This window comes from Streptopelia decaocto (genome assembly GCF_964273445.1).
Source record: "Streptopelia decaocto genome assembly, contig: HAP1_SCAFFOLD_2085, whole genome shotgun sequence".
In the NCBI taxonomy this organism is placed as follows: domain Eukaryota; kingdom Metazoa; phylum Chordata; class Aves; order Columbiformes; family Columbidae; genus Streptopelia; species Streptopelia decaocto.
The window spans coordinates 1-20623 of record NW_028115465.1 but is presented as its reverse complement, the minus strand read 5'-3'; the positions used below and the strand labels follow the sequence as shown (position 1 = coordinate 20623).

The following is a 20623-nucleotide window of genomic DNA, read 5'->3' as shown; positions in this document are numbered from 1 at the left end:
CTGGGTCCCCTCCCAGATACATGGGATCCCCCACCCGGACGCCTGGGTCCCCTATTTGGGTCCCCACCCGGACGCCTGGGTCCCCACCCGGACGCCTGGGTCCCCTCCCAGATGCATGGGTGCCCCCCCCCCGGACGCCTGGGTCCCCTTCCAGATGCATGGGATCCCCCCACCCGGACGCCTGGGTCCCCCCACCCGGACACCTGGGTTCCCTCCCTATGGTCTCTTTCCCGGACGCCTGGGTCCCCTATTTGGGTCCCCTCCTGGACGCCTGGGTCCCCTCACAGATGCATGGGATCCCCCACCCGGACGCCTGGGTCCCTCCCGGATGCCTGGGTCCCCTATTTGGGTCCCCCACTCAGACACCTGGGTCCCCCCACTCGGACACCTGGGTCCCTTATTTGGGTTCCGTCCCGGACGCCTGGGTCCCCTCCCAGATGCATGGGATCCCCCACCCGGACGCCTGGGTCCCCACTTGGACGCCTGGGTCCCCTCCCAGATGCAGGGAACCCCCCACCCAGATGCATGGGATCACCCACCCGGACGCCTGGGTCCCCCCACCCGGACGCCTGGGTCCACCCCCGGACGCCTGGGTCCCCTATTTGGGTCCCCACCCGGACGCCTGGGTCCCCTCCCAGATGCATGGGATCCCCCACCCGGATGCCTGGGTCCCCCCACTCGGACGCCTGGGTCCCCTATTTGGGTCCCCACCCGGACGCCTGGGTCCCCCCACCCGGACGCCTGGGTCCACCCCCGGACGCCTGGGTCCCCTATTTGGGTCCCCACCCGGACGCCTGGGTCCCCTCACAGATGCATGGGATCGCCCACCCGGACGCCTGGGTCCCCTATTTGGGTCCCCACCCGGACGCCTGGGTCCCCCCTCCCGGACGCCTGGGTCCCTCCCGGACGCCTGGGTCCCCTATTTGGGTTCCCTCCCGGACGCCTGGGTCCAACCTCGGACGCCTGGGTCCACCCCCGGACGCCTGGGTCCCTCCCGGACGCCTGGGTCCCCTACCTGGCAGTCCCAGCAAGAGGTCGGTGACCCCCCAGAGTGACGCTGAGGGGACAGAAGTGACACGGGAAGGGGGGAGGTCAGGGGACCCAGGCGTCCGGGGGGGACCCAGGCGTCCGGGAGGGGACCCAGGCGTTCGGGAGGGGACCCAGGAGTTCGGGAGGGGACCCAGGCGTTCGGGAGGGACCCAGGCGTCCGGGGCGGGACCCAGGAGTTCGGGAGGGACCCAGGAGTTCGGGAGGGACCCAGGCGTCCGGGAGGGGACCCAGGCGTTCGGGGGCATGTGATTCGCACTGTCCCTTGTTCCCAGTCCCATCCCAGTCTCTCCCATTGACTTCCCATTGACTTCCAGTCCATCCCATTGACTTCCCAGTGTCTCCCAGTCCCACCCATTGACTTCCCATTGACTTCCAGTCCATCCCATTGACTTCCCAGTTACTTCCAGTCACTCCCATTGACTTCCAGTCCACCCCAATGACCTCCCAGTCCATCCCATTGACCTCCCAGTCCCAGCCCAGTCTCTCCCAGTCCCTCCCATTCTCTCCCATTGACCTCCCAGTCCCTCCCATTGACTCCCCAGTCTCTCCCATTGACCTCCCAGCCCATCCCAGTCTCTCCCATTGACCTCCCAGTCTTCCCCATTGACTTCCCATTGACTTCCAGTCCCTCCATTGACCTCCCAGTCCCTCCCAGTCCCTCCCATTGACTTCCCGTCCATCCCATTGACTCCCCAGTCTCTCCCATTGACCTCCCAGACCCATCCCAGTCACTTCCAGTCCCTCCCATTGACCTCCCAGTGCCTCCCAGTCCATCCCATTGACTTCCCAGTCACTTCCAGTCCATCCCATTGACCTCCCAATCACTCCCCTTGACTTCCCATTGACTTCCAGTCCATCCCAATGACCTCCCAGTCCCATCCCAGTCTCTCCCATTGGCTTCCCATTGACTTCCAGTCCATCCCATTGACTTCCCAGTGTCTCCCAGTCCCACCCATTGACTTCCCATTGACTTCCAGTCCATCCCATTGACCTCCCATTGACTTCCAGTCCATCCCATTGACCTCCCAGTCCCTCCCATTGACTTCCAGTCCATCCCAATGACCTCCCAGTCCATCCCATTGACCTCCCAGTCCCAGCCCAGTCTCTCCCAGTCCCTCCCATTCTCTCCCATTGACCTCCCAGTCTCTTCCAGTTCCTCCCATTGACCTCCCAGTCCCTCCCATTGACTTCCCAGTTACTTCCAGTCTCTCCCATTGACCTCCCAGTCACTCCCATTGACTTCCAGTCCATCCCAATGACCTCCCACTCTCTCCCATTGAGTTCCCATTGACTTCCAGTCCCTCCATTGACCTCCCAGTCACTTCCAGTCCATCCCATTGACTTCCAGTCCCTCCCATTGACTCCCCAGTCCATCCCATTGACCTCCCAGTCCCTCCCATTGACCTCCCAGTCCATCCCATTGACTCTCCAGTCCATCCCATTGACCTCCCAGTCCCTCCCATTGACTTCCAGTCCATCCCATTGACTCCCCAGTCCATCCCATTGACCTCCCAGTCCCTCCCATTGACTTCCAGTCCCTCCCATTGACTTCCAGTCCCTCCCATTGACCTCCCAGTCCCTCCCATTGACTTCCAGTCCATCCCATTGACTTCCAGTCCATCCCATTGACCTCCCAGTCCCTCCCATTGACTTCCAGTCCATCCCATTGACTTCCAGTCCATCCCATTGACCTCCCAGTCCCTCCCATTGACTTCCAGTCCATCCCATTGACTTCCAGTCCATCCCATTGACCTCCCAGTCCCTCCCATTGACTTCCCATGGACTTCTTGTCCATCCCATTGACCTCCCAGTCCCTCCCAGTCCCTCCCATTGATTTCCAGTCCATCCCATTGACCTCCCAGTCCCTCCCATTGACTTCCAGTCCATCCCATTGACTTCCAGTCCATCCCATTGACCTCCCAGTCCCTCCCATTGACTTCCAGTCCATCCCATTGACTTCCAGTCCATCCCATTGACCCCCAGTCCATCCCATTGACCCCCAGTCCCTCCCATTGACTTCCAGTCCATCCCATTGACCTCCCAGTCCCTCCCATTGACTTCCAGTCCATCCCATTGACCTCCCAGTCCCTCCCATTGACTTCCAGTCCATCCCATTGACCTCCCAGTCCCTCCCAGTCCCCCCATTCTCACCCAGCACCAGCAGGTCGGCGTGCCCCTCGTTGTCCCCGCTCAGGTCCCCGGTCGATGTCACCGTGCACACGTAGGTGCCGCTGTCCCCCCAGGCGGCCGCCCCCAGGCTCAGGTCAGCACCTGCGACCTCCGACCTTTCACCTCTGACCCCTCCGCTGGCCCCTCCCACCGGCTCATCACCCCCCCCCGCCCCGGACGCCTGGGTCCCTCCCAAACTCCCCTTACTCCATTGGGGCACTCCTGGGTCCCTCCCAAACTCCTTAGTCCATTGGGGCATTCCTGGGTCCCTCCCAAACTCCTTACTCCATTGGGGCATTCCTGGGTCCCTCCCAAACTCCTGGGTCCCCCCTGAACTCCTGGGTCCATTGGGGCACTCCTGGGTCCCTCCCAAACTCCTGGGTCCCTCCCGAACTCCTGGGTCCCTTGGGGCACTCCTGGGTCCCTCCCAGACTCCTGGGTCCCTTGGGGCATTCCTGGGTCCCCTCCCGAACGCCTGGGTCCCTCCCCAATATCCCCTTGATGTCCTCATCACCCCCATTGTCCCCATCACCCCCATTGTCCCCAATGTCCCCATCGCCCCCATTGACCCCCAATGTCCCCATTGTCCCCATTGCCCCCACTGTCCCCATTGACCCCAACGTCCCCATTGTCCCCATTGCCCTCAATGTCCCCAACGTCCCCAATGTCCCCATTATCCCCCAGTGTCCCCACTGCCCCCATCGCCCCCATTGACCCCAATGTCCCCGTTGCCCCCATTGACCCCAATGTCCCCATTGACCCCAATGTCCCCATTGACCCCAATTCCCCCAATGTCCCCACCGTCACCTCCTCGTATGGTGACGCCCCGCCCCCTGTAGGCGTCCCCCAGCGTCACCGTGTCCCCCTGTTTGGTGGCCACGATGCGCACGGTGCGCTGGGGACAGTCCCCGTTGCCCCCGTTGCCCCCGTTGTCCCCGACGTCCCCGCCTTGGGGACAGACGGACTTGAACTTCCAGGTGACGATGGGGGGGGGCACGTCGGGTGACACCGGGGGGAAGTGACATCGCAGCAGGACGGGCTGGAACAGCAGCGCCACGTAACGGGACTGGGGGACGGTCACCGGGATGGGGGCCACGGGCACTGCGGACAGACGGACACACAGCTCAGCCACCTCCACGGGGCACTCCTGGGTCCCTCCCGGACGCCTGGGTCCCTTCCTGAACTCCTGGGTCCCTCCTGAACTCCTGGCTCCACTCCCAAACTCCTTACTCCATTGGGGCACTCCTGGGTCCCTCCTGAACGCCTGGGTCCCTCCCGGACGCCTGGGTCCCTTCCCGAACTCCTGGGTCCCTCCCGAACGCCTGGGTCCCTTCCCAAACTCCTGGGTCCCCTCCCGAACTCCTGGGTCCCTCCTGAACTCCTGGGTCCCCCCGGACGCCTGGGTCCCTCCCGAACTCCTGGGTCCCTCCCGAACTCCTGGGTCCCTCCCGAACTCCTGGGTCCCCCCGGACGCCTGGGTCCCTTGGGGCACTCCTGGGTCCCTCCCGAACTCCTGGGTCCCCTGGGGCATTCCTGGGTCCCTCCTGGGTCTCTTGGGGCATTCCTGGGTCCCCTCGGGCACTCCTGGGTCCCTTGGGGCACTCCTGGGTCCCTCCCGAACGCCTGGGTCCCTTGGGGCACTCCTGGGTCCCTCCCGAACTCCTGGGTCCCCTATTTACCCCCCGTAATTACCGCAAGCCCGTTAATCACCCCCTTAATTACCCTCTCACCCCCATCAAACCCCTTTAATTCCCCCTTGATTACCCCCAACCCCCCAATTACCCCCATAATTAACCCCCCAACTTCTTAATTAACCCCCCCAGCCCCTTAATTAACGCCCCAACCCCTTAATTAACCCCCTAATTAACGCCTTAATGAACCCCGGGCGCACCCAGCAGCGCCAGCAGCGCGGCCACCGCGGCCATGGCAGGTGTGGGGCCCTGGCCCCGCCCACTTCCGCCTCTAACCACGCCCCCTCCCATTCACCTGCACGGCGGCGGCCCCGCCCCCTCGCCCGCTCAGCCACGCCCCCCGCGGGCAGGTGCGGGCGGAACCATCGCGGCGGCGCCGGGGGGGGACGGGGAGGGATTTTGGGGGAAAAACCGGCGAAATCGGGTTCAAATCGCGCTGGGGTTTTTATGGTCGTTGAGAACCTATTGACCCCATTGACCCCCCTGGAGAACAGAGGGGGGGAGGGGTTGTGAGGGAGGGGGCGCGTTTTGCTGTTCCCCCCCCCCCCCGGTGCGGCATCTGTTGGGGCTTAAGGACCCAGGTGTTCGGGGTCCCACTTGACGCCAGTTGAGCCCAAGGGTGGTGGGGGGACCCAGGAGTTCGGGGAGGGACCCAGGAGTTCGGGAGGGACCCAGGAGTTCGGGAGGGACCCAGGAGTCCAAGAGGGGACCCAGGCGTTCGGGAGGGACCCAGGAGTTCGGGGGGCACCCAAGAGTTCAGGAGGGACCCAGGCGTTCGGGGAGGGACCCAGGCGTTCGGGAGGGACCCAGGCGTCCGGGCCACATGGTGCCATTAGAGCCCATTGTGTCTCCCAAGGACCCAGGCGTCCGGGGAGTGGGGGGGACCCAGGCGTCCGGGCGGGACCCAGGCGTCCGGGTGGCCCTGCCCCCCCCCCCCCTCCCCCCCAAGTACATAATCCCGGCCTTTTCCCCCCCCCACCCTCACACTCGGACGCCTGGGTCCCTTCCCCGGACGCCTGGGTCCCTCCTTGGGGCACCCACCTTATACTGGTGAGTAGGGGGATGGAGATGGGGGTCCCCCGGACGCCTGGGTCCCTCAGAACTCCTGGGTCCCCCCCGGACGCCTGGGTCCCTTCCTGGACACCAGGTCCCCCCCGGACGCCTGGGTCCCCTACCGGACTCCTGGGTCCCTCAGAACTCCTGGGTCCCTTCCCGGACGCCTGGGTCCCTCCCGGACGCCTGGGTCCCTCAGAACTCCTGGGTCCCCCCGGACACCTGGGTCCCTGGGGCACTCCTGGGTCCCCCCGGATGCCTGGGTCCCTCAGGCATCCGGGGGGACCCAGGTGTCCGGGTGTCCCCCCCCCCTTCCCCTTGTGGGGGGGGGGGAGGTGACGTCACTGTGTCTTGGGGACAAATGTCCCCTTGTGGCTTTGGTGGCACCACCAGGCTCCACAGGGACCCAGGCGTCCGGGAGGGACCCAGGAGTTCGGGAGGGACCCAGGAGTGCCCCAGGGACCCAGGCGTCCGGGGGTGGGGGACACACAGAGGGTCCCTTTGTCCCCTGGGGACCGTGGGGGTGACACCGGCGCGTCAGGAATGTGTCCGATGGCAGCGTGGGGGGGGACCCAGGAGTGCCCCAAGGGACCCAGGAGTTCGGGGAGGGACCCAGGAGTGCCCCGGGGACCCAGGAGTTCGGGGGGGGACCCAGGAGTGCCCCGGGGACCCAGGAGTTCGGGGAGGGGACCCAGGAGTTCGGGGGGGGACCCAGGAGTGCCCCAAGGACCCAGGAGTGCCCCGGGGACCCAGGAGTTCGGGGAGGGACCCAGGAGTGCCCCAGGGACCCAGGAGTTCGGGGGGGGACCCAGGAGTTCGGGGAGGGACCCAGGAGTGCCCCAGGGACCCAGGAGTTCGGGGGGGGACCCAGGAGTGCCCCGGGGACCCAGGAGTTCGGGGGGGGACCCAGGAGTGCCCCAAGGACCCAGGAGTTCGGGGAGGGACCCAGGAGTTCGGGGGGGGACCCAGGAGTGCCCCAAGGACCCAGGAGTTCGGGGGGGACCCAGGCGCTCGGGAGGGACCCAGGAGTCCGGGGAGGGGGACCCAGGAGTGCCCCAGGGACCCAGGAGTGCCCGAGGGACCCAGGCGTCCAGGAGGGACCCAGGAGTGCCCCAGAGACCAGGAGTTCAGGGGGGAACCCAGGCGTCTGGGAAGGGACCCAGGAGTGCCCCAGGGACCCAGGAGTTCGGGGGGGACCCAGGAGTTCGGGAGGGGACCCAGGCGTCCGGGAAGGGACCCAGGCGTCCGGGAGGGACCCAGGCGTCCGGGGGGGCGGGGCCGCTGGGGCTGGTGTCACTTGTCACCGCCTGGGACCGTCAGGCACTGGGGACAATGGGGACAATGGGGGACAGTGATGGGGGGGGGGGACAGGGGACAATGGGGCCCGTTGGGACAATGGGGACAGTGACACTGGGATGTACTGGGGAGACTGGGCGGGGACAATGGGGACACTGGGGGACACTGGGAAGGGACAATGGGGACACTGGTTATACTGGGAAGGGACAATGGGGACACTGGTTATACTGGGAGGGGACACTGGGGACACTGGGAGGGGACACTGGGGACATTGGGGACACTGGGGACATTGGGGACACTGGGAGTGGACATTGGGGACACTGGGGACACTGGTTATACTGGGAGGGGACATTGGGGACATTGGGGACACTGGGAGGGGACACTGGGGACACTGGTTATACTGGGAGGGGACACTGGGGACACTGGTTATACTGGGAGGGGACACTGGGGACATTGGGGACACTGGGAGGGGACAATGGGGACACTGGTTATACTGGGAGGGGTCACTGGTGACACTGGTGTCACACTGGTGATACTGGGAGGGGTCACTGGTGATACTGGTGTCACTGGTGTCATACTGGTGACACTGGTGTCACACTGGTGATACTGGGAGGGGTCACTGGTGATACTGGTGTCATACTGGTGATACTGGTGTCATACTGGTGACACTGGGAGGGGTCACTGGTGTCATACTGGTGTCATACTGGTGACACTGGGAGGGGTCACTGGTGTCATACTGGTGTCACACTGGTGATACTGGGAGGGGTCACTGGTGATACTGGTGTCATACTGGTGACACTGGGAGGGGTCACTGGTGTCATACTGGTGACACTGGTGTCACACTGGTGATACGGGGAGGGGTCACTGGTGTCATACTGGTGTCATACTGGTGACACTGGTGTCACACTGGTGTCATACTGGTGATACTGGTGTCACACTGGTGACACTGGGAGGGGTCACTGGTGTCATACTGGTGACACTGGTGTCACACTGGTGATACTGGGAGGGGTCACTGGTGTCATACTGGTGTCATACTGGTGACACTGGTGTCACACTGGTGACACTGGGAGGGGTCACTGGTGTCATACTGGTGTCATACTGGTGTCACTGGTGTCATACTGGTGACACTGGTGTCATACTGGTGATACTGGGAGGGGTCACTGGTGTCATACTGGTGTCATACTGGTGTCACACTGGTGTCACTGGTGATACTGGTGTCATACTGGTGATACTGGGAGGGGTCACTGGTGTCATACTGGTGTCATACTGGTGTCACACTGGTGTCACTGGTGACACTGGTGTCATACTGGTGATACTGGGAGGGGTCACTGGTGTCATACTGGTGATACTGGGAGGGGTCACTGGTGTCATACTGGTGTCATACTGGTGTCATACTGGTGACACTGGTGTCATACTGGTGATACTGGGAGGGGTCACTGGTGTCATACTGGTGTCATACTGGTGTCATACTGGTGACACTGGTGTCACACTGGTGACACTGGGAGGGGTCACTGGTGTCATACTGGTGACACTGGTGTCATACTGGTGACACTGGTGTCACACTGGTGATACTGGGAGGGGTCACTGGTGTCATACTGGTGTCATACTGGTGTCATACTGGTGACACTGGTGTCATACTGGTGACACTGGGAGGGGTCACTGGTGTCATACTGGTGATACTGGTGTCATACTGGTGACACTGGTGTCACACTGGTGATACTGGGAGGGGTCACTGGTGTCATACTGGTGACACTGGTGTCATACTGGTGATACTGGTGTCATACTGGTGACACTGGGAGGGGTCACTGGTGTCATACTGGTGTCATACTGGTGATACTGGTGACACTGGTGTCACACTGGTGACACTGGGAGGGGTCACGGGTGATACTGGTGTCATACTGGTGACACTGGTGTCACACTGGTGACACTGGGAGGGGTCACGGGTGATACTGGTGTCATACTGGTGTCATACTGGTGATACTGGTGTCATACTGGTGACACTGGTGTCACACTGGTGATACTGGGAGGGGTCACTGGTGTCACACTGGTGTCACACTGGTGTCATACTGGTGTCACACTGGTGTCACACTGGTGTCACACTGGTGTCATACTGGTGTCACACTGGTGACACTGGGAGGGGTCACTGGTGTCATACTGGTGACACTGGTGTCCCTGGTGTCCCCCCAGTCCCGCTATGGCCCCACTGGTCGCCGCCCTCCCCAGTTTGGTGCTGCTGGTGACGCTGCCCCCAGGTACTGGGGGGACTGGGATGGACTGGGAGGGACTGGGATGGACTGGGAGGGACTGGGAGAGACTGGGAGGGACTGGGAGGGACTGGGGGGGACTGGGAGAGACTGGGAGGGACTGGGAGGGACTGGGATGGACTGGGAGGGACTGGGAGAGACTGGGAGGGACTGGGAGGGACTGGGATGGAACTGGGATGGGACTGGGAGGGACTGGGATGAACTGGGATGGACTGGGAGGGACTGGGATGGACTGGGATGGACTGGGAGGGACTGGGAGGGAGCTGGGTTATACTGGGCTGTACTGGGCCCCATAGACCCCCCAAAACCCCATTATGAGACCCCATAGACCCCCAAACCCCATTGATAGACCCCATAGACCCCCATATCCCCATTATGAGACCCCATAGACCCCCAAACCCCACTATAAGACCCCATAGACCCCCAAACCCCACTATAAGACCCCATAGACCCCCATATCCCCATTATGAGACCCCATAGACCCCCAGAACCCCACTATAAGACCCCATAGACCCCCATATCCCCATTATGAGACCCCATAGACCCCCAAACCCCACTATAAGACCCCATAGACCCCCATATCCCCATTATGAGACCCCATAGACCCCCAGAACCCCACTATAAGACCCCATAGACCCCCATATCCCCATTATGAGACCCCATAGACCCCCAAACCCCACTATAAGACCCCATAGACCCCCATATCCCCATTATGAGACCCCATAGACCCCCCAAACCCCATTATGAGACCCCATAGACCCCCCAACCCCATTATAAGACCCCATAGACCCCCCAAACCCCACTATAAGACCCCATAGACCCCCCAAACCCCATTATAAGACCCCATAGACCCCTAGAACCCCATCATAAGACCCTATAGACCCCATTATAAGACCCCAGTGACCCCCAAACCCCATTCTAAGCCCCCATAGCCCCCCATTGTCACCCCATTATCCCCATCCAGGCTCCTTGGGGGGCTCCTGGGCCGCCTGGCTCCCCCCGTCCATCTCCCCATAGACCCCCATATCCCCATTGTGAGACCCCATAGACCCCCAAACCCCATTATGAGACCCCATAGACCCCCAGAACCCCATTATGAGACCCCATAGACCCCCATATCCCCATTATGAGACCCCATAGACCCCCAAACCCCATTATGAGACCCCATAGACCCCCAGAACCCCATTATGAGACCCCATGGACCCCCATATCCCCATTCTAAGACCCCATAATAAGACCCCATAGACCCCCCAAACCCCATTATTGGACCCCATAGACCTCCCCAACCCCATTATTAGACCCCCCAAACCCCATTATAAGACCCCATAGACCCCCAAACCCCATTCTAAGCCCCCATAGCCCCCCATAGCCCCCCATTCTCCCCCATCCAGGCTCCTTGGGGGGCTCCTGGGCCGCCTGGCTCCCCCCGTCCATCTCCGGCCTCTCGGGCTCCTGCGTCTCCATCCGCTGCCGTTTCTCCTTCCCCGAGGAGCTTCGCCCCCCCAGCATCCACGGCCTCTGGTTCTTCGGGAGCCCGTACCCCAAAAACTACCCCCCGGTGGTGGCGCGCTCGCGGGGGGGCCGGGTGCACGAGGCCTTTTCGGGGCGCGCGAAACTCTCGGGGGACCCGGCGCTGGGCGACTGTTCCCTGGAGCTGCGGCCGCTCGGCCCCGAATTGGCCGGCAAATATTATTTCCGGGGGGATTTGGGGGGTTACAACCAGTTCAGCTTCTCCGAACACACCGAGCTGGAGGTCTGGGGTGAGTTTGGGGGGGCCCGGACGCCTGGGTCCCTTTGGATGGGGGGTGGGGAGTCACCCGGACGCCTGGGTCCCTTTGGATGGGGGGTGGGGAGTCACCCGGACGCCTGGGTCCCTTTGGATGGGGGGTGGGGAGTCGCCCGGACGCCTGGGTCCATTTTTATGGGAGTTGGGGGGAGAGTCCCGGACGCCTGGGTCCCTTTTTAGGGAGTTCGGGAGGGTGTCCTGGACGCCTGGGTCCCTTCTTATGAGGGTTAGAAGGGCACCCGGACGCCTGGGTCCCTTTTGATGGGGGTTGGGGAGTCGCCCGGACGCCTGGGTCCCTTTGGATGGGGGGTGGGGAGTCACCCGGACGCCTGGGTCCCTTTGGATGGGGGGTGGGGAGTCGCCCGGACGCCTGGGTCCATTTTTATGGGAGTTGGGGGGAGAGTCCCGGACGCCTGGGTCCCTTTTTAGGGAGTTCGGGAGGGTGTCCTGGACGCCTGGGTCCCTTCTTATGAGGGTTAGAAGGGCACCCGGACGCCTGGGTCCCTTTTGATGGGGGTTGGGGAGTCGCCCGGACGCCTGGGTCCCTTTTCGGGATGGGGTCCCGGACGCCTGGGTCCCTTCTTATGAGGGTTAGAAGGGCACCCGGATGCCTGGGTCCCTTTTAATGGGGGTGGGGAGTCACCCGGACGCCTGGGTCCCTTTTTAGGGAGTTCAGGAGGGTGTCCCGGACGCCTGGGTCCCTTTTCAGGATGGGCTCCCGGACAGCTGGGTCCACTTTTGGGGCTCCCGGACGCCTGGGTCCATTTTCATTGTGGGCTCCCGGACGCCTGGGTCCCTTTTAATGGGGGTGGGGAGTCACCCGGATGCCTGGGTCCCTTTTCAGGATGGGGTCCCGGATGCCTGGGTCCAATTTTGGGGCTCCCGGACGCCTGGGTCCCTTTTTACGGGGGTTGGGAAGTCACCCGGACGCCTGGGTCCCTTTTGGTTTAGTGCTCCCGGATGCCTGGGTCCCTTTTCAGGATGGGCTCCCGGACGCCTGGGTCCAATTTTGGGGCTCCCGGACGCCTGGGTCCCTTTTAATGGGGGTGGGGAGTCACCCGGACGCCTGGGTCCCTTTTTGGGATGTGGTCCCGGATGCCTGGGTCCAATTTTGGGGCTCCCGGACACCTGGGTCCCTTTTTATGGGGGTTGGGAAGTCACCCGGACGCCTGGGTCCCTTTTGGTTTAGTGCTCCCGGACGCCTGGGTCCTTTTTTAGGGAGTTCGGGAGGGTGTCCCGGACGCCTGGGTCCCTTTGGATGGGGGTTGGGGAGTCACCCGGACGCCTGGGTCCATTTTCATTGTGGGCTCCCGGACGCCTGGGTCCAATTTTGGGGGCTCCCGGACGCCTGGGTCCCTTTTGATGGGGGTTGGGGAGTCACCCGGACGCCTGGGTCCCTTTTCGGGATGGGCTCCCGGACGCCTGGGTCCCTTCTTATGAGGGTTAGAAGGGCTCCCGGATGCCTGGGTCCCTTTTAATGGGGGTGGGGAGTCACCCGGACGCCTGGGTCCCTTTTTAGGGAGTTCAGGAGGGTGTCCCGGACGCCTGGGTCCCTTTTCAGGATGGGCTCCCGGACAGCTGGGTCCACTTTTGAGGCTCCCGGACGCCTGGGTCCATTTTCATTGTGGGCTCCCGGACGCCTGGGTCCCTTTTAATGGGGGTGGGGAGTCACCCGGACGCCTGGGTCCCTTTTGGTTTAGTGCTCCCGGACGCCTGGGTCCCTTTTTAGGAGGGTGTCCCGGACGCCTGGGTCCAATTTTGGGGCTCCCGGACGCCTGGGTCCCTTTTGGTTTAGTGCTCCCGGACGCCTGGGTCCCTTTTTGGGATGTGGTCCCGGACGCCTGGGTCCAATTTTGGGGCTCCCGGACGCCTGGGTCCCTTTTTATGGGGGTTGGGAGTCACCCGGACGCCTGGGTCCCTTTTTGGGATGTGGTCCCGGATGCCTGGGTCCAATTTTGGGGCTCCCGGACGCCTGGGTCCCTTTTGATGGGGGTTGGGGAGTCACCCGGACGCCTGGGTCCCTTTTCAGGATGGGGTCCCGGACACCTGGGTCCCTTTTTACGGGGGTTGGGAAGTCACCCGGACGCCTGGGTCCATTTTCGGGAGGGTGTCCCGGACGCCTGGGTCCAATTTTGGGGCTCCCGGACGCCTGGGTCCCTCCCGAACTCCTGGGTCCCTATGGGAATGGCGTCCCTGGGGCACTCCTGGGTCCCTTGGGGCACTCCTGGGTCCCTCCTGGGTCCCCTATTTGGGTCCCTTGGGGCACTCCTGGGTCCCTCACCCCCCCCCCCCCTCTCCCCGCCCCCCAGATGGCCCCGCCCTCTCCGTCCCCCCGGAGCTGGTGGCGGGAACCGAGGCGGAACTCCAGTGCCGTGTCCCCGATAACTGCCCCGAGTGGCGCCCGCGGCTCAGCTGGGAAGGGGCCGAGGAGCTGCTGGAAGGTTCCGCCCGCCAGAGGCGACGAGACGAGGACGGAGCGGCCACCGTGTGGAGCGCCCTGCGCTTCCGGCCGCGCCGCCGCCACGGGGGGGCGCTGGTCACGTGCCGCGTCACGGCCGACAACGGGACCTTGGATTGGGCGGCAAATGTCACGCTGGACGTGCAGTGTGAGCGGGGAACGCCTGGGTCCCTCCCGAACGCCTGGGTCCCTCCCGAACTCCTGGGTCCCTCCCGAACTCCTGGGTCCCCTGAACTCCCATGTTCCCTCAACCCCAAAAACCCAACTGGGAGCCTCGAACCGGCCGTTTCCCCCCCATTTGCCTCGGTGCAACATCACTTCCGGTCCCCCAGGCGCCTCGGTGCCATCTCTAAACCTCCCCCCCCTGCCCCCGCGACCCCGAACTTTGGTTCCGCCCGGAACTTTCGTTCTTCCCCGGACTCCTGGGTCCCTCCCCGAACTCCTGGGTCCCCTCTCAGACATCTGTGTCACTCCCGAACTCCTGGGTCCTCCCAACCCCTATATCCCCGAACTCCTGGGTCCCCAACCTCCCGCATCCCCCCCTCCCAACCCCTACACCCCCGAACTCCTGGGTCCCTCCCGAACTCCTGGGTCCCCCCAACCTCCATCATCCCCCCCAACCCCCACCCCCCCGAACTCCTGGGTCCCCCCCGAACTCCTGGGTCCCCCCGAACTCCTGGGTCCCCCCAACCCCTAAACCCCCGAACTCCTGGGTCCCCAACCTCCCGCATCCCCCCCTCCCAACCCCTACACCCCCGAACTCCTGGGTCCCCCCCAACCCCCACACCCCTGAACTCCTGGGTCCCTCCCGAACTCCTGGGTCCCCCCAACCCCTAAACCCCTGAACTCCTGGGTCCCCAACCTCCCGCATCCCCCCCCCCAACCCTTACACCCCCGAACTCCTGGGTCCCTCCCCGAACTCCTGGGTCCCTCCCGAACTCCTGGGTCCCTTGGGGTACTCCTGGGTCCCTCCCGAACTCCTGGGTCCCCTCCCGAACTCCTGGGTCCCCTCCCGAACTCCTGGGTCCCTCCTGAACTCCTGGGTCCCCAACCTCCCTCATCCCCCCCAACCCCCACACCCCCAAACTCCTGGGTCCCCCCCCCGAACTCCTGGGTCCCTCCCCCCCGCAGACGAGCCGCAGGTCGTGTCCATCTCGGGGCCGGGGGAGGTGCTGGAGGGCTCCGCGGTGGCTCTGAGCTGCGAGGCCGAGGGGCGGCCGCCCCCCCTGCTCTCGTGGTTCCGCGGCCCCGCGGTGCTGCAGGAGGAGCCATCGGCGGCCGCGCTGCGGCTGCTGCTGCCGCGGGTGCGACCGGACGACGCCGGCACCTACAGCTGCGTGGCCGAGAACCGGCACGGCCGCCACAACCGCAGCGTCGAGCTGCACGTGGCCTGTGAGCACCCACGGGGGGCGGGGGGGGCGGGGGGCATGCCTGGGTCCCTTTATGGGCATGCCTGGGTCCCTTCTCTAGTGACCACTCCTGGGTTCCCTTCTTGGGGCACTCCTGGGTCCCTTTTGGGGCATGCCTGGGTCCCTTCTCTAGTGGGCACTCCTGGGTCCCTTCTCCAGGGGGCACTCCTGGGTTCCCCTCTTGGGGCACTCCTGGGTCCCTTTTGGGGCATGCCTGGGTCCCTTGGCTGGGGGTGCTCCTGGGGCTGGTTGTTGGGGGATCACTTCTTGGGGCACTCCTGGGTCCCTTCTCTAGTGAGCACTCCTGGGTCCCTTTTGGGGCACTCCTGGGTCCCTTTTGGGGCATGCCTGGGTCCCTTGGCTGGGGATACTCCTGGGGCCGGTTGTTGGGAGAATCCCCTTTGGGGCACTCCTGGGTCCCTTTTGAGGCACTCCTGGGTCCCTTTTGGGGCATGCCTGGGTCCCTTCTCTAGTGACCACTCCTGGGTTCCCTTCTTGGGGCACTCCTGGGTCCCTTTTGGGGCATGCCTGGGTCCCTTCTCTAGTGGGCACTCCTGGGTCCCTTCTCCAGGGGGCACTCCTGGGTTCCCTTCTTGGGGCACTCCTGGGTCCCTTTTGGGGCATGCCTGGGTCCCTTGGCTGGGGGGTGCTCCTGGGGCTGGTTGTTGGGGGATCACTTCTTGGGGCACTCCTGGGTCCCTTCTCTAGTGAGCACTCCTGGGTTCCCTTCTTGGGGCACTCCTGGGTCCCTTTTGGGGCATGCCTGGGTCCCTTCTCTAGTGGGCACTCCTGGGTCCCTTTTCCAGGGGGCACTCCTGGGTTCCCCTCTTGGGGCACTCCTGGGTCCCTTTTGGGGCATGCCTGGGTCCCTTGGCTGGGGATACTCCTGGGGCCGGTTGTTGGGAGAATCCCCTTTGGGGCACTCCTGGGTCCCTTTTGAGGCACTCCTGGGTCCCTTTTGGGGCATGCCTGGGTCCCTTGGCCGGGGGGCACTCCTGGGTTCCCTTCTTGGGGCACTCCTGGGTCCCTTCTTGGGGCACTCCTGGGTCCCTTCTCTAGTGGGCACTCCTGGGTCCCTTCTCCAGGGGGCACTCCTGGGTTCCCCTCTTGGGGCACTCCTGGGTCCCTTTTGGGGCATGCCTGGGTCCCTTGGCTGGGGGGTGCTCCTGGGGCTGGTTGTTGGGGGATCACTTCTTTGGGCACTCCTGGGTCCCTTCTCTAGTGAGCACTCCTGGGTTCCCTTCTTGGGGCACTCCTGGGTCCCTTTTGGGGCATGCCTGGGTCCCTTCTCTAGTGGGCACTCCTGGGTCCCTTCTCCAGGGGGCACTCCTGGGTTCCCCTCTTGGGGCACTCCTGGGTCCCTTTTGGGGCATGCCTGGGTCCCTTGGCTGGGGGGTGCTCCTGGGGCTGGTTGTTGGGGGATCACTTCTTGGGGCACTCCTGGGTCCCTTCTCTAGTGAGCACTCCTGGGTTCCCTTCTTGGGGCACTCCTGGGTCCCTTTTGGGGCATGCCTGGGTCCCTTCTCTAGTGGGCACTCCTGGGTCCCTTCTCCAGGGAGCACTCCTGGGTTCCCCTCTTGGGGCACTCCTGGGTCCCTTTTGGGGCATGCCTGGGTCCCTTGGCTGGGGGTGCTCCTGGGGCTGGTTGTTGGGGGATCACTTCTTGGGGCACTCCTGGGTCCCTTCTCTAGTGAGCACTCCTGGGTCCCTTTTGGGGCACTCCTGGGTCCCTTTTGGGGCATGCCTGGGTCCCTTGGCTGGGGGGTGCTCCTGGGGCTGGTTGTTGGGGGATCACTTCTTGGGGCACTCCTGGGTCCCTTCTCCAGGGGGCACTCCTGGGTTCCCCTCTTGGGGCACTCCTGGGTCCCTTTTGGGGCATGCCTGGGTCCCTTGGCTGGGGGGTGCTCCTGGGGCTGGTTGTTGGGGGATCACTTCTTGGGGCACTCCTGGGTCCCTTCTCCAGGGGGCACTCCTGGGTTCCCCTCTTGGGGCACTCCTGGGTCCCTTTTGGGGCATGCCTGGGTCCCTTGGCTGGGGGGTGCTCCTGGGGCTGGTTGTTGGGGGATCACTTCTTGGGGCACTCCTGGGTCCCTTCTCTAGTGAGCACTCCTGGGTCCCTTTTGGGGCACTCCTGCGTCCCTTTTGGGGCATGCCTGGGTCCCTTGGCTGGGGATACTCCTGGGGCCGGTTGTTGGGAGAATCCCCTTTGGGGCACTCCTGGGTCCCTTTTGGGGCACTCCTGGGTCCCTTCTTGGGGCACGCCTGGGTCCCTTCTCTAGGGGGCACTCCTGGGTCCCTTCTTGGGTTATGCCTGGGTTCCTCTCTTGGGGCACTCCTAGGTCCCTTCTCTAGTGAGCACTCCTGGGTTCCCTTCTTGGGGCATGCCTGGGTCCCTTTTGGGGCATGCCTGGGTCCCTTGTCCAGAGGGTACTCCTGGGTCCCTTTATTCAGGGATCGTTTCTTGGGGCACTCCTGGGTCCCCTCCCGAACTCCTGGGTCCCTCCGAACTCCTGGGTCCCCCCTAAAATATTAGTTCCCAAACTCCTGGGTCCCCCAAACCCATGTTACCCCCGAACTCCTGGGTCCCTCCCGAACTCCTGGGTCCCTCCTGAACTCCTGGGTCCCCCCCAAACCCATGTGACCCCCGAACTCCTGGGTCCCTCCCGAACTCCTGGGTCCCCCCGAACTCCTGGGTATCCCCCCCCCTAAACCATTAACTCCCGAACTCCTGGGTCCCCCCTGACCCTCTCCCCTCCCCCCCCAGATGCCCCCCGCCCCCCCACTCTGAACGGGACCCTGTGGGTCGTGGCCGGGGAGCCCTTGACCTTGACCTGCGGCGCCTCGGCCCACCCGCTGCCCATCGTGTCCCTGGCGCGGGGGCGCCGCCTGGTGGCCGTGGCCGTCTACGAGCCCCAGGTGACCTTGACCTTGGAGGCGGCCCGGCCTGAGGATGGGGGGGAGTATTTGTGCCGGGCCGAGAACCAGCACGGCCAGAGCAGCCGCGTCTTCAATGTCAGCGTGCAGTGTGAGTCGGGGGGGCCCTATGGGGGGTCTGTGGGGTCCCTATGGGGGTCTGGGGGGGTCTATGGGGGTCCTAAGGGGGTCTGTGGGGTCCCTATGGGGGTCTGTAGGGTCCCTAAGGGGGTCTGGGGGGTCCCTATGGGAGTCTATGGGATCCCTATGGGGGTCTATGGGGTCCCTAAGTGGGTCTAAGGGGGGCATTGGGGTTCCTATGGGGGTCTATGGGGGGTATTGGGGTCCATAAGGGGGTCTATGGGGTCCCTATGGGGGTCTGTGGGGGTCTACAGGATCCCTAAGGGGGTCTAAGGGGGGCATTGGGGTCCCTATGGGGTCCCTATGGGGGTCTATGGGGTCCCTATGGGGATCTATGGGGTCCCTAGGGGGGTCTGTGGGGTCCCTATGTGGGTCTGGGGGAGGCATTGGGGTCCCTAAGGGGGTCTATGGGGGGTCTATGGTGTCCCTAAGGGGGTCTATGGGGGTCTATGGGGTCCCTATGTGGGTCTGGGGGGGGCTATGGGGTCCCTATGGGCGTCTATGGGGGTCTATGGGATCCCTATGGGGGTCTATGGGGGTCTACAGGGTCCCTAAGAAGGTCTAAGGGGGGCATTGGGGGGTATTGGGGTCCCTAAGGGGGTCTATGGGGTCTCTAAGGGGGTATTGGGGGACCTTAAGGGGTCTAGGGAGGGATATTGGGGTCCCTATGGGGGTCTATGGGGTCCCTATGGGGGTCTATGGTGTCCCTATGGGGGTCTGTGGGGGGTCTACAGGGTCCCTAAGGAGGTCTAAGGGGGGCATTGGGGTTCCTATGGGGGTCTATGGGGGGTCTATGGGGTCCCTAAGGGGGTCCATGGGGTCCCTAAGGGGGTCTATGGGGGTCTACAGGGTCCCTAAGGGGGTCTAAGGGGGGAATTGGGGTCCTTAAGGGGGGTATTGGGGTCCCTATGGGAGTCTATGGGGTCCCTAAGGGGGTCTATGGGGGTCTACAGGGTCCTTAAGGGGGGTATTGGGGTCCCTAAGGGTCCCTATGGGGGGCTATGTGGCATATAAGGGGGTCTGTGGGGGGTATTGGGGTCCCTAAGGGTCCCTATGGGGGGCTATGTGGCATATAAGGGGGTCTGTGGGGGGTATTGGGGTCCCTAAGGGTCCCTATGGGGGGTCTATGGGGGATATAAGGGGGGTCTGTGGGGGGTATTGGGGTCCCTAAGGGGGGTCAAAGGGGGGCATTGGGGTCCTTAAGGGGGGTATTGGGGTTCCTATGGGGGTCTATGGGGTCCCTAAGGGGGTCTATGGGGGGTATTAAGAGTCCCTAAGGGGGTCTATGGGGGTCTATGGGGTTCCTATGGGGGTCTATGGAGTCCCTAAGGGGGGGTATTGGGGTCCCTAAGGGGGGTATTGGGGTCCCTAAGGGGGTCTAAGGGGGGCATTTGGGTCCTTAAGGGGGGTATTGGGGTTCCTAAGGGTCCCTAAGGGGGGTCTATGGGGGATATAAGGGGGTCTGTGGGGGGTATTGGGGTCCCTAAGGGGGGTATTGGGGTTCCTATGGGGGTCTATGGGGTCCCTAAGGGGGTCTATGGGGGGTATTAGAGTCCCTAAGGGGGTCTATGGGGTTCCTATGGGGGTCTATGGAGTCCCTAAGGGGGGGTATTGGGGTCCCTAAGGGGGTCCAAGGGGGGCATTTGGGTCCTTAAGGGGGGTATTGGGGTCCCTAAGGGTCCCTATGGGGGGTCTATGTGGCATATAAGGGGGTCTGTGGGGGGTATTGGGGTCCCTAAGGTGCCCTAAGGGGGTCTAAGGGGGTCTATGGGGTCCCTAAGGGGGTCTATGGGGTCCCTAAGGGGGTCTATGGGGGTCTATGGGGTCCCTATGTGGGTCTGGGGGGGGCTACAGGGTCCCTAAGGGGGTCTAAGGGGGGCATTTGGGTCCCTAAGGGGGTCTATGGGGTCCCTATGGGGGTCTATGGAGTCCCTAAGTGGGGTATTGGGGTCCCTAAGGGGGTACTGGGGGGTTATTGGGGATCTAGGGGAGGTATCGAGGTCCCTAAGGGGGTCTATGGGGGGCAGTGGGGGGTCTATGGGGGATATTGGGGGGTCTCAGGGGGGTATTTGGGTCCTTAAGGGGGGTATTGGGGTCCCTATGGAGGTCTATGGGGTCCCTAAGGGTCCTTATGGGGGGTCTATGGGGGATATAAGGGGTCCCTATGGGGTCCCTATGGGGGTCTATGGGGTCTCTAAGGGGGTATTGGGGTCCCCAAGGGGGTCTGTAGGGGGTATTGGGGTCCCTAAGGGGTGTTTAAGGGGGGGTATTGGGGTCCCCAAGGGGGTCTAAGGGGTTTATTGGGGTCCCTAAGGGGTTATCTGGGGGGGTCATGGGTTATTAGTGACCCTAACGGGGGTGACATTTGGGGGTGTCCCCCCCAAAGTGACACC

General features: G+C 63.6%; 2 protein-coding genes across 2 annotated transcripts; both read left to right on the top strand.

Moving 5' to 3' along the window:
• Nucleotides 1-9050: 9050 nt before the first annotated feature.
• Nucleotides 9051-13582, top strand: LOC309452746 (Schwann cell myelin protein-like). Its single transcript, XM_082077409.1, has 2 exons — nt 9051-9511; nt 10915-13582. Exons 1-2 carry the CDS (start codon nt 9454-9456, stop codon nt 11487-11489), a joined length of 633 nt encoding a protein of 210 aa, XP_081933535.1. The 5' UTR covers nt 9051-9453; the 3' UTR covers nt 11490-13582.
• Nucleotides 12872-18201, top strand: LOC309452745 (Schwann cell myelin protein-like; the record flags this gene model as incomplete). The annotated part of the gene is made up of 4 exons (XM_082077408.1): nt 12872-12920; nt 13619-13915; nt 14899-15159; nt 17941-18201. Coding segments are annotated over 4 exons (868 nt in total), but the record flags the coding sequence as incomplete, so codon positions are not given.
• Nucleotides 18202-20623: the final 2422 nt, after the last annotated feature.

Coding starts and splice junctions, on each gene's coding strand:
- LOC309452746 (XM_082077409.1), top strand. CDS start 9,454: ATGGCCCCACTGGTCGCCGCCCTCCCCAGTTTGGTGCTGCTGGTGACG. Junction 9,512..10,914: donor GCTGGTGACGCTGCCCCCAG/GTACTGGGGGGA, acceptor TCCCCCATCCAG/GCTCCTTGGGGGGCTCCTGG.